Below are 13,375 nucleotides of genomic sequence, written 5' to 3' on the forward strand. Positions count from 1 at the left end.
ATTTAAAAATCAAAAGTTGTAGTCATTTCCGGTGAAATCGGAAGTGACCAAAACAATTGAATACGTCAATCAATCCTAATTTATGTCATATACTAACATAGTAAATCTAGTTGTTTTTTGTCCATAAAAATAAAAAAGTTATAGGGGTGAGAGAAATTCTAAGACAAGTGGAGCTAATTTGTCATCTGACATTTGTAATATTTATTTAAATTCAAGAGTTGTGTTTTTCAAATTGGATGTAAAAATATAATATTTACTCCTCAGAAACATAGCCAAATAAATGCAATACACAATAAAATAAAAAAATAATTACAGATAAATGGTAAAATTACAGCTGCCAGAAGTATCTGAAAATTTTATGACTCTAGAAAATTGCTTTTTAATATTAAATTTTACAAAATAATATACAGAAATATTCAACTTATTAATTCATATTTCTAGAAAATTATGCAACAACAAATTAAGAGTGTGCTTTTTATATTGTTTAATAACGTTAAAGTAATGTATATTACGAAAATTGAAAAAATGATATGATAAATTGAGCTTTATAAGGTTAAGTTCACAAGTCCATGTCTATCTACAAATCGGTCAGTTCAATTTCAAAATATGTCGACTTTCATCAATATGCAACGACACCTGCGGTCAATTCAATTATCGAGAACAAATATTCCTTTTATTTTTCCCACATTTTTAAAACAACTACGAACTTTCGACATCACAAGGTCGATAGAATCATAAACTTGTTTTTATTTGTTAGTGTACGTTTTTTACATGACAAAATCAAAATAAATCACCAGAAACATTTGTTTTTAACGCGTCTTTTTTTTTTCTTGTTTCAGTCTTTCTTCGGACGATCCTACAACAACATCAGCTCGATCAACGACTGTAAGAACAACAACAAATGTATCATCAACAAGAAAAACAGAACCGCCTGCAAAGCTTGTAGGTTACGCAAGTGTATGCTAGTGGGGATGTCCAAGAGCGGGTCCAGATATGGTAGACGATCAAACTGGTTCAAAATCCATTGTTTACTGCAGGAACAACAGCAGAAACAAATGCAAGAGAATGGAGAGGACGGTGGCAATCAGGAGTTACTGCAGCCCCCGATGAACACACCTGTCAGCAATCAACAAATGGGAATGAGACTCCTGAGCGCCGGGTCTTTTCCTCCGCCTTTACTGCATTTGCCCAGAACCAGAGAAGAACTCTTGCTTTTTGGAATTGAAGAACCTCTCAGACACTCTGCATCGCCTTCAGTTAGCAGTCCCGAATCGCATAACTCTGATTCGTCCGTCGAAGTTCCAGATGCTCGACGATTACCACTCATTCCAGGATTATTACCGCCAACGTTTCTTCCGCCGCCTGGATTCCTGTTTCCACCTCCATTCTATCCAGGATTACTCCAACCAGCCCTACCCAACCACACCATCAATAACAATAACAACGAAAAAATCGTGAGGACGGTGAATCGTGAAGTCAAAAGAGAGTACTTAGACGCTGTACTGCAACTCCAACGTACCTCCACGCCCCCAGAAGATCCAGAAGATGACGAGGACGAGGAAGTTGATGTAAAAACCATCACCACGCCACACGTGAGTCCAGTACAAGACACCCCAATTGATCTAAGCATGAGATCTATGAGCGAAAGAGGTTCATCCCCAGCTCAGTCTGAAAGATCCGGTATTTCAGTGATGACAGAAAGGTTTCATGGGAGTGAAGGAGACGAGGAGAGCGACTGCGACTCGGAAAATCGAGGTCTCAAAGGCCTAACGTTAGTCAGGCCCACTCCGTTGGATCTGACGACTAAAGTCTGACCTTGTGATGATACGTGTTTTAGCTATTTACTTAATTTATTTTTGGAACGAATGAAACTTAAAGGTGAACGCACACTGAATCGACTTCACCCGGTCCATTTAACTAAGAGCTGTCGACAGTTTTTACTTTAAGATCCAGACCGATCGACGCGCGACGGTGGCGACGTCAATTCAATGCTCGGGGATACATTTAAATCTATACAGGATGTTCCAAAAAACATGTGCCATCTCTCGTGAGGAGATTCCTCACGTAAAAATTATATTATTTTTCCATATCAACATAGGTCCGATTCTGCTTTGTTTCGCAGCTACAGGGTGTTAAAATCTTAATAACCTTTCGATTTATTATAATTTCCTTCCAAGTACTTTTGGTGATTTGAATGAAATTTTGAGGGTAAAAGTTACTATAAAGTGTCGATAAATTATTCAGGGACGTGCATATGGGTTATCACTGGAATATTAAAAAAACATGTGCGCCACTGATTTTTTTTCTTTTGATTTCTCAAAATTTTGTAGGCCGTCTAATACCACTTAAAAGTTATCTGTTGATATTTTGTCGATGATGAGATAAACGCAATATTATTAATCACAATTAATAAAATTAAAATAAAATTAAAATGAAAAATTTTTATATTTTACCTAATTTACTATTAAATATTATTAGTATTAGTCCAACCTACAGAAATTTCAAATAAAAAAATAATGATATTTAAGATAATTACAAAAGACCTAATTTTAAAAAGTTTTAACATCCTGTAACTCTAACCAAACCAAGCTATGCATTTCCATATGCATGTCTATAGGAACTTTTTTTAATATTTTTTGATAATGAATCAATAAATACTTAATAAAAAGTCATGCAAGTTAATGATATTAAAATTTTTAAAGAATTGCTATTAGATTTGGATCAAGGCAAATTAATAAAAATGCGTTTATCTCATAAGGGAGGCCGAAATGGACAAAATATCAAGAGACACCTTTTAATCCACATTAAACTGCTTACACTATTTCGCTAACAAGAGAAAAAATATCAGTGGCGTACATTCTTTTTTTAGAAAAATGTTCCATTGATAACCCATATGCACTTCCCTGGCGAATATGGCGACACTTTTTAGCTTTAAAATATATCCCATTCGTAGGAACTTTTACCCTCATAATTTCATTCGAAACGCTAAAAGTGCTTAGAAAAAAATTGTAATAAATCGAAAATTTTTTAAAACTTAACACCCTGTAGCTACGAAACAAAGCAGAAGCGGACCTATGTTGATATGAGAAATAAATCTTGTTTTTACATCAGGAATCTCCCCACGAGAGATGGTACATGTTTTTTGAAACACCTGGTATCAAGCGAAACCCATCGATAGCTCTTAGTTAAGTGGACCTGGCGAGGTTGATTCAGTCCACGTTCGCCTTAAGACAATCTATAGACGATCTACATCGAGAATATTCATAATGTACATAAGAATTTTATAATGTACATAATTTGGTTACTTTAAAACTACAACATTTTAAATTAATTTTGATGTGAGCTTCTAAACACAGTTCTAGTTCCTCCTTGACTCCACCAAGTAAATACTTTATGACCGTTTTATTGTTAATAGCAGTAATCCACTAACTAATATATCGAAGAATCTTGGATATATGAACCTAATGAATAAAAATTTAGCAATTGCTTTTTCTTTTGAAATTCAAGTAAATGTTTGAAACTAATTGAAGAAAAATTTAAGTAATCTCTTTTGCTTTCAGCAATTGCTTTAAATTACAGAAGTTGCTTCTAGCTAAAGCTACTTCTTAAAAAAATAGAAGCAATTACTAACATTTGCTTAAAATGATATGAATACATTGAGGAAAAGCTTTTGCTAGATTAGTAATTGAATAATTCGAGTTTGGTTTATTTTGCGGTGTGTAGTTCTATTATTATAAAAAAGGATAATCCAATTGTGATTTGTAACGTATGCAGTACAAATCTTAGTACTCCACATAAAGGCAAAAGGGTATACTTAAGACGATTTCTAAAGGTGCGTCCAGACTCGAACATTTTAGCCTTAACGAACAGATACGAATAGAACCGAACGCGCAGAGTAAAATTTTCTAAATCTGGCCCAAAATCTGGAACTTCGACTTAAAAACGTTATGCTTTCAAATTGGCAAACGAAAGTAGCCATTCGACAGAACGCTAAGCAGTGGATTTTGGTTCTTCTTGCCCTGCGAATCGTTTTCTGGATACGAGTTGAGTACATATTGGCAGCATCGCAATTTCCCAGGTATCTAATAGTCAAATGTGCATAATACGATAAAGAATGTCAATGTTGCGTGAATTTCGTAACATATTGTTGAGTTACGTCAACCTATTTTTCAATAGATATGTCAACATTCTTATTATACGAGGGAAATGTTGAAGACGCTTCTCAGCATTTTCGATGTTTTGAACAATATTTATAGCCGCCAAGTCGTAAATTATCAATTACTTATTGAGTAATTTATAGATGAAGAAGTAATTTTCACTAAAGAGAAAGATAACGCACAAAATCACAATTTTTTCGATTTTTACTGGCAGTTCGACAACTATCCTGTAAGGTAGCCGTTTTCGAATCGCTTAGCGCAATCAGTAAAGACGCCAAGCGCGTCAGATGAGAATACCCAAATCGATAGTTAGGTAAGCGAAAATTAGTTTAGCGCGGTAAGCGAAAATTAACGTCATATACGCTGAGCGTCCGAATTCTGTAACTTTGACATAAAAACATTACGCTTTCAAAGCAGTAAGCAAAAAATTTGATGAGCGGAACGCCAAGCAGTCGATTTTGGTAATTTCGTTGCCGTGCGAATCGTTTTCTGGATACACGTTCAGCACATATTGACAGCATCGCAATTTCTCAGGTATCTAATAGTCAAATGTGAATAAAACAATGAAAAATGTCAATTTTACGTGAATTTCATAACCTATTGTTGAGTTATGACAACCCATTTTTCTACGGATTTGTCATTATTCTTATTATTTCCCTCTATATATAGAGGGAAATGTTGGAGACGCTCCTGAGCATTTTCGATGTTTTGAACAATGTTTATAGCTGCTAAGTCGTAAATTATCAAATACTTATTGAGGAATTTATAGAAGGAGAAGTAGTTTTCACTAAAGAGCAAGAGAACGCACAACAGCAGTGCACTTCAAACACATAAGGGATAATTCTATCAAAATACTGACCCAATTTTTCAATAAAGTATATGAAATCGGAACAATCCCCGAAGACTGGGTAACATCTACCTTCATAGCCTTACCCAAAAAGAATAACGCGAAGAAATGCGAAGACCACAGAACAATGTCTGATGAGCCACGCAGCGAAAATCTTTATGCGAATAATATTTAATAGAGTATACAGCAAATGTGATGATTTCCTTACTAGATCACAATACGGTTTTAGAAGGGGAACAGGGACAAGAGGAGCCATCCTGAGTTTAACGTTAATAGCAGAGAGGTATATGGAAGTCCAAAGGAAGCTGTACGTATGTTACGTTGACTACAAAAAACTTTCGATCGAATACAGCACGAAAAATTACTAGAAGTTCTCACTGAAGTAGGCTTGGACGCGAGAGATATTATTATTATAAGGAACACATACCGGGAATTACAAAGGTTGTGTCAGAAGAGAAAAAGGAAGTACAAGATACGTAGACATACAAAATGGTGTCAGACAGGGATGCATATTATCACCATTATTGTTTAACGTTTATGCCGAATATATAATCCGAAAATCTTTTCAAAATTTTCCAGAAGGGGTTAAAATAAATGGAAAGATTATAAACAATATAAGATACGCAGACGACACCGTGGTGTTAGCAGAATCTGCAAACCCTAATGGACAAACTGACAGAAGAAAGTATTAGGATGAGTCTAGAGATTAACACCGTCAAGACAAAATCTATGGTTTTCAACAGACATCCGCAAGACAATGAAAACACCGACATAATGATAAACGGCGTCCATCTCGAAACCACGCAGAGATATATTAACTTGGGCGGGGAATTAAACAGCCAGCTAGACCACTCTAAGGAAATCAGAAGAAGGAGGTTTCCTCAATATGCGGAAGTTTCTATGCCATCCGGGAATAGCTATACCAGTGAGGCTAAGAACATTAAAATGTTACATATGGCCCCTACTTCAGTATGGATGCGAAACATGGACGCTAAAACAAGAAGACATCAAACGCCTTAATGCGTTTGAAATGTGGATGTATCGTCGGTCGTCGGATGCTGAGGATAAGTTGGACCTCCAGAACACCAAACTGTGAAGTTTTAAACAGAATGCAAACTCGTGCACACCTAACAGGCACAATTAAAATCAAAAAGACTTCCTAACTTGGACATATAATACGGCACTCAGAATATGAAGAAATACAGTTCATAATAGAAGGAAAAATCGATGGAAAACGTAGCATAGGGAGGAAAAAGAAATCATAGCTACGTAACATAAGAGATTGGACCCACACCGACGGAAACACTTTTATTCACCAAGCTCTGGACAGAGAGTCATATGTCATATTAATCGCCAACCTCAACAGAGAAGGCACCTAGGAGGAGGATTGTCAGTTCGACAAGCAAAACGAACCTTTAAGGTAGCCGTTTTCAAATCGCTTCGCGCAATGGATAAATACGTTAAGTGCATCAAACGAGAATACCCAAATCGGTAGCCAAGTGCCCGCTAAGCGAAAATAAACGTCATATACGCTGTTGCAGAATTCTGCTCTGTAAGTTACATAATTAGGGTCCTGGATCTGTCTCCGAGCAGAGTCGAACAAGTTAGCCCCTCGGTGCATGTCGATACAATTTTCATAACCTTTTGCTTCGCAGTTTTTTCTTATTATTTATCTCCTTACAAATTATGAAGAAAACACTAAAAGCTACTGCTAAATAAGTATTCATGTTTGTTTTTATCTTGATACTAGGCGGTGGTTGTTGGTTTTGTACATTTACTAGTAAAAACTTAACTACCGCGTATCTATTAAAATAATGGGAATCTTGCAAAGGTCTAAGATACTCGAAGAAGTTTCTGGGGGCTTACGACCAAGAGAAATCAAAGATCTTCCTGGATTTAAGTAAGAACAATCTTCGGATTGTCACGGGGTTTTTAACAGGACACTTTCACCTCAATGAACATTTCAGTAGATTGAAACTAAGAAAAAACGGCGAATGCAGAATTTCTGTGGGGAAAATGGGGAAACACCAGAACACCTCATCACTGAGTGCGCTGAGGCGACAACCAATCGTACCATGATCTTTGGTACGACTGATATTGGAGATGGTGAACTACACTCTGTAAAACCGTCACAGATACTGGCCTTTGTCAAAACCCTGGAACTGTATGATGAGTTACAACTCAAGAAAGGATACAATTTAGGGTCGCAGTGATTAACCACCCTCCCAATCATTCTAAATTCTAAATTTAAAAAAAAAACTATTAAAAACAAATACTTCAAGAAGATAGATGGAACATCTATTAATATTTATATTAGCACGAACGCAATGATTTTTTGTTGGAACGATTTGTTCCACTTGTTCCTGCGCGTTTGGTTCGTTTTGTTCGTTCGGGCTAAAATGTTCAAGTCTGGACGCAACTCAAACAATAGAAAATATAATTTACCTGTGAATTAAAAAAACAGACAACGATTCTCGTTAGCCAAACTTTAAATATCTTAATAAATTGGTCCAGATTTTAGAGCTCACTTGTCCGAAATTTTCAAAAATTTGTATGGAAACCCTTCATATAAAGATTAATAAATTTATTGTATTGCCTACACAAATTTCTGCAACTAATATATTGAACTGTATTTATTAGTAAGATAAAAATTGAAATAGTGTTTATTAGTAAGTATATTCAGATACTGTTTACAAACCATCCTACAACTCTTTAAATATATAATGATTAAGCTCCTCCCTCGATGTGCACCGTCGTGCTTCAATAGAAATGCATTTTATACTTTTGACCGTGCTTGTACAGTTTTGATAAATATTTTTAGTTTTTAAGATTGGTATTTAGATAAGATTTTTCTAATTTTAAGGACTGCATTGATAAAATAAAATATTTTTTTCGGGGGATAGGAGTACAGTCTATATTTGACGAGTTGTATATTGAGATATCACATGAGGTAAACATTTACCTAAACGAATAAACCCTTAGCTATAGATATAGCATAGTAGAAGGAAAAGAGTAGTTGCACTCTCCCAATTATTTTCTGTCAGTTTTTACAATCTGTCGAATTTCGGCAGATTGCAGAGCGTTTCAGTTGAGTTCCGTCCGTCGACCTGCGAGGTTCGAGCGTTGCATCCCAGCACAGAGACGGATTGACAAAAAATGAGTGCCTAACTGTGTGCTGCTATTGGTTGTAGTAATAATTCAAAAAATTGGTGTGCTTTGAGTTTTTTTAGAGTCATTTGTGATCATGTTTGTATTCAGGTTAATTTTCTCATGACTAATTACTACTTAATAATTTGATATTATTTTCATTTAAGCCTCAATTTTTTATCGATTTTTCTTTTGACAACCATCCCTTACTTGCTGTTTAACGAACTGTACCATCAATGAACAAAAATTTGCTAGTACCGAAAGTACCGGAAAAAAACTGAAAATCCCGGTTCCTTCGAGGCATGGTACCGAAATTACAGGTTCCGAAAAACAGCTCCGGTTCCGGAAACGCTATAACGTACCATAACCGTGAATCGCCCTATACAGGGTGAGTCTTAAATAAGGGCAAATATTTTTAGGTGTAGTATATTTTGGCCCCAGAATATATGAGGATTTTTCTGCGCAATTTTTTTTTAAAAAAATCTGGAATTTTTTTCAGTTTTTAGTTAAAAAATACAATTTCTTGATAATATAGTAACTAGGGTTCAGAACCGGAAATTTCCTGTTCTTTTGAGATATCAAAAAACCGGGACTCAAAATGATTAATTCCCGGTTCTTTCGGTACCTTCGGGACTCGGTAACAATAACTAAAAAATTATTCTTTTATTACGTGAGAAAGTAGTGATGCTATTTCTCATTGTTTTTGCTTCTTTTCTCTTTTGAAATTTCTGTAATGTTTATTAGCAATTATTGAAGTTTAAATATGTTATTTTATTTTTTAGTACAATGTGTTGTTCAATGTATTAGTTATCCAATGAAAATCATCTAACCAATATATTACTACAAAACAGACACATTAGTGTTAAAATTAAACTTGTTTTAAATTAAAAGGAAGTTGTAGAAAATCTTTGAAATCGACAATAATATAAAAATATGTCATTATATATGTTTTCCGCATTTCTTCCCATCAGAAGATTTTCAGATACAGAAGAATTGTTACACGAAATGTGAAAATATTCTATTTTCCAGCAAATTTTTACTTCATGATCAATTTTTTTATTTTATTTTATTGTGAACTCATATTTTCCTAATACATCTCTGTCAATCTATGGCGAGTGCCACGACTATACTTTACCTAATTATAGACCACGTCTATACAGCTACGTCAGTGGTCACGGGACGCGAGAACAGGATCATTTAAAGTGGCAGAAAAAGAACAAGGGGTTTGACAAGGAGTAAAGCTACTAGTTTCCTTATAATGTGGATATACCTGCGGGGTAAAAAAATGAGTTGACTCGTTCTGATATCCAGATGCATCGAAGATATTGTCTCTAAACGCATTCTAAAAAGTTAAACTATTATAATCTATTAACTTCTTAAACCACATTGGTTTAATTAATATTATTTCTTAAAGAAATTACTCATATAATTCCACCTTTAATTATTATAACTAATAAAAAGAGACTCAAATTGATTGAATCTGAACCTAATTATTATGGAAATTTCACTTACTAATTATTCTAATGGTGCTAATTATATACAAATATATATATATTTATACGAATAATAGTTTAAAAATTTATAGATGCAACTGGATGTACAACATACAAGTGCCTTGATGAACAATAAAACGGAGTTTGGGATTATACAGTGTGTGCCAAAAAACTGCTACAAGAGTTTCAAAACAAATTAAGAATATGGTATATGCTAATTACTGGATGTATGACGAAATACCAAAAATGCCAGAAAAGTAGATCGTTATATTTTATGTCTATGTGCAAAACTTGTATAAGTACGAAAATATTTTAACCTTTAACAGCTAACATGCCGCCTGTGAAGCCCCGGTAATTATAGCTTTGTTCCAACGCCGAAATTAGAACCGTTCCAGAACGGTTATTGGTATGGCCGAGATCGGATTTGTACGCATGTGTCGACTAGGACAGTTCTGTTACGATACCAAAATTAAATGCAGTTGGAACGGTTTGGGAATCGATTTTAGAATTCACCCTGGCCGCTGTTGCGCCTTACGCTGGAACCCAATTCATAACCTTATTTTTTGTTATTGTTATTGGTTAGATCTAAGGGTTAGATATAATTTTTTTATACGATTTTTATTATCAAAGGGATTCAAAATGAGTAATATACCGTATGATCAAAAAAAAACGGCGTTAACGATGGCTATGAAGTGCAAATCGCTGTCACTTTTTTATATGTAAAATTATATGGAGAATGGCATTGCTCATAATTTATTCCAAGCCAAATGGACGTCGTTTTTTCTCGATCGTACGATACTTACGTGCTTCAACTATACACTATAAGACAATTAACAAATTGGGAGGGAGATTTATTTATATTGGTACGTTTGAATCATTCGTTCAAATCATTTTCGCTGGTATCCAACAAAGACTCGATATCACTATCCCCATTCGTCACTCAAAAATAGAGAGATATTTAAAATAAACGCACGATAAACTTCAAATAAAACTTTAAGCTTCAAAACTTCGTCAAAACAACAGATAAATAAACTGTCAAAATTAAAAAGAGAAATGGCTAAAGGAATTTAAAGTCCAGAAAAAATCTATAATCTGCTGACACACTCTTAATGCGCAGGTCAGTCCCTATGATTCTTGCTTTCAGGCTGGTATCGAAATTACGGTTTCGGAATCGATTCACTAACGGTGACAACTTTTGTTGGAACGCAAAAGTTATCGTTCACTAAACGATTCTCTCGTGGTTGGAACGCTTTGTCTCCACTGCGCAGAAGCGTTACCGTACCGAATACGGTTCTCTCCGTCGCGTCGCGTTGTTGGAACGAAACTTATATTTTATCTTACAACTTGATAACGCAGGATAAATAAATAGATAGTGGAGAGGTGTAGTTCAGATCAAATAAAGTTTTAGTCACTTTTAGATATTTTCTTTAATCAAAATAATTTAGAAAACAAAAAATAATTAATTATAATATTAACAGTTCTTATTTATATCAACAAAGCTTTTTAATAGCATTTAAGGGACATTACCACCGCTTTCCCGTTCAAAATATTCTAATAAAGTTGCGATGAGTTTTTTACGGCTATTAAGCTATCTTTTACACTTCCCACTAAGAGGTTCTAAAAAGAACAAAGTTCGACTACAAAGTCTGCTAGTAAACAGTTTCAAGCTTAAAAGCATAGCGGTATGCCAGACTACAAGTTAGCGGTTAAAGGTTTAAAATAAGGCTTTGAATAGCTTTAGACTACTGCAGAACTCAGTAATAATTACATGTACCAAATTGTAAACTTTTTGGCACACTCTGTCACCGTAAGTCGAACATTAAATCAAAATCCATATCAGTTTTTCATACTCTAAAAAAAATATCAATATATTGTACATAGATTACCTACATACATTTTTTTAATATATTTATGATAGATACGTTACTATTTTTGTTACTTTTTCAAATAAATCAATAAGAACAAAACCTTTTGTAAAATATTGTAGATAGTTTTTTTGTTTTTATCTATTAAGTTAGTATTTAAGTATTTTATTTCTTTACTTTTGATAGACGTATAGTGAATTTAGTGGCCAGTAGAAATATAGTAATTTAAGCTTATATATTTCCAATTTAGTCATAAACAGGGTGATTTTAAATACGCATTCTGTGTTCATAAATTGTGTCTATGTGTTTTATTTAAATTTACCTGTGGCTATCTACTTAAGACACCCTGCAGAAATAACAATTAAATGTGCTGGACGAAGTTGTCTTGTTTTAAGGCATGAGTAGTCCTGTTTTTCTTTGTTAAAAGATAGTGTGGGCATTGTTGTATGCCTACATAATTTTGTAATATCTAGGAAATAAATGAGTAAATATTATTTGTTGAAATTTTTCTGAATGCGATGAGAGTAAAAGAAATGGGACCTGGGCCAGTTTGATGTGAACGAATGTGCATGAGTGGCGTTTTTTATTACTATTTTTTATTGAAATTGTTTTGGACAATGTTTGAAAAATATATTTTCAAAAAAAAAGTTTTGGTTTTTTATTTTATTTATCCCACAAAAATGAAAACTTAAAATCCTCCATCCAAGTGTTAATTCCAGGAATAAATCCAGAGATGATTTAGTTACCTATTTAAACTTCTTTAAAAAACACGATACTCAACCTATGTCTTTAAGTATAAGTTTTAAAAATACTCAACCTTTTGTATCCAACCAAGTATCTTTTTGTCACCCTTTAGGCACTATATTTGAAAAATAATTCTTTAATTGTGAAACAATCTTTTCATTCATTATAATTCCATTATAGTAAGAGAGAAGCTCTATAAGAAACTTACACATACTCATGTAAGGCTTTTAAAAAAACATATAGTACAGGGTCCGGCAATAGTGCGTCGGGCATCTGTAGCTCCTAGAGAACACTCCTAAAAAAATATCTAATTTTTATTTATTTATTAATATTTCTGAAATTATCCAAATATATTTACTCATGTCTTAGGATTATGTAAAGTGATCGGAAAGAAAGCCAAAAATGCAATAATATATAGGGTGTTCCACTTAAAAAATCATCCCGATCCGCTCACACTTCTTTGAGCCACCCTATAGAAGTTAAAATATTTTCCTGAAATGCATCCTAGTACATACTTTTGGATTGCACTTAAACAAAATTCTTTTTATTCTAAGAGCTACAAAAATTATTAAATAAAGCACCGCAATTAGGGTGGCTGCAACGACGCGCGACGTCCCGTAATCCTGGGGTTAAAACATACCAGCTGGTATATAAAAGCCAATTGTTTTGTTTTAACAGCAGGATAACGGGACGTCGGCATCGTTGCAGCCACCCTTACCCCCGGTGTTTTCAGATACAGATAGCGCGTTATAATCCGTCAGATATATTTTATTTGATGGATAGCAGAAAAACGTGTATCTTCACCTATAGATATCTATCTATTAGATAATTTAATTAATTAGATCTCTAGATAAAATAACCTTATCCCTCAGATATCCTATTTGGGACCTGAACTGCCAAATAGCGCATTATTTGTCGGATAAAGATTTAACGCATGAGTAAATTGATTTTATTTGACAAAATTGCTTAACTAACATAACCTAAGACATTGTTATTATCGAAGATTTCGTTTATTCCAATAAATTCGATTTTAGATTATTTGGAAAAGACTTACCTATTCTGAGTATGTAGACTATATCCATTTTAGAACGCATGGGGTATAAACACCAATAAACACATTGA

General features: G+C 34.1%; 1 protein-coding gene across 2 annotated transcripts in view; it reads left to right on the forward strand.

Moving 5' to 3' along the window:
- Positions 1-2,034, forward strand: part of LOC115885992 (knirps-related protein-like) — a 100,542-nt gene extending 98,508 nt beyond the window's left edge. For both annotated transcript variants that reach the window (XM_030905026.1, XM_030905027.1), the window contains one exon: positions 840-2,034. In XM_030905026.1, the coding sequence (XP_030760886.1) occupies positions 840-1,814 (975 nt within the window). In that variant the 3' untranslated portion in view covers positions 1,815-2,034. The remainder of the gene's footprint in view (positions 1-839) is intronic.
- The last annotated feature ends 11,341 nt before the right edge of the window (positions 2,035-13,375 follow it).

This window comes from Sitophilus oryzae, unplaced genomic scaffold (genome assembly GCF_002938485.1).
Source record: "Sitophilus oryzae breed Bouriz unplaced genomic scaffold, Soryzae_2.0 scaffold_465_pilon_pilon, whole genome shotgun sequence".
Classification (NCBI taxonomy): Eukaryota; Metazoa; Arthropoda; class Insecta; order Coleoptera; family Curculionidae; genus Sitophilus; species Sitophilus oryzae.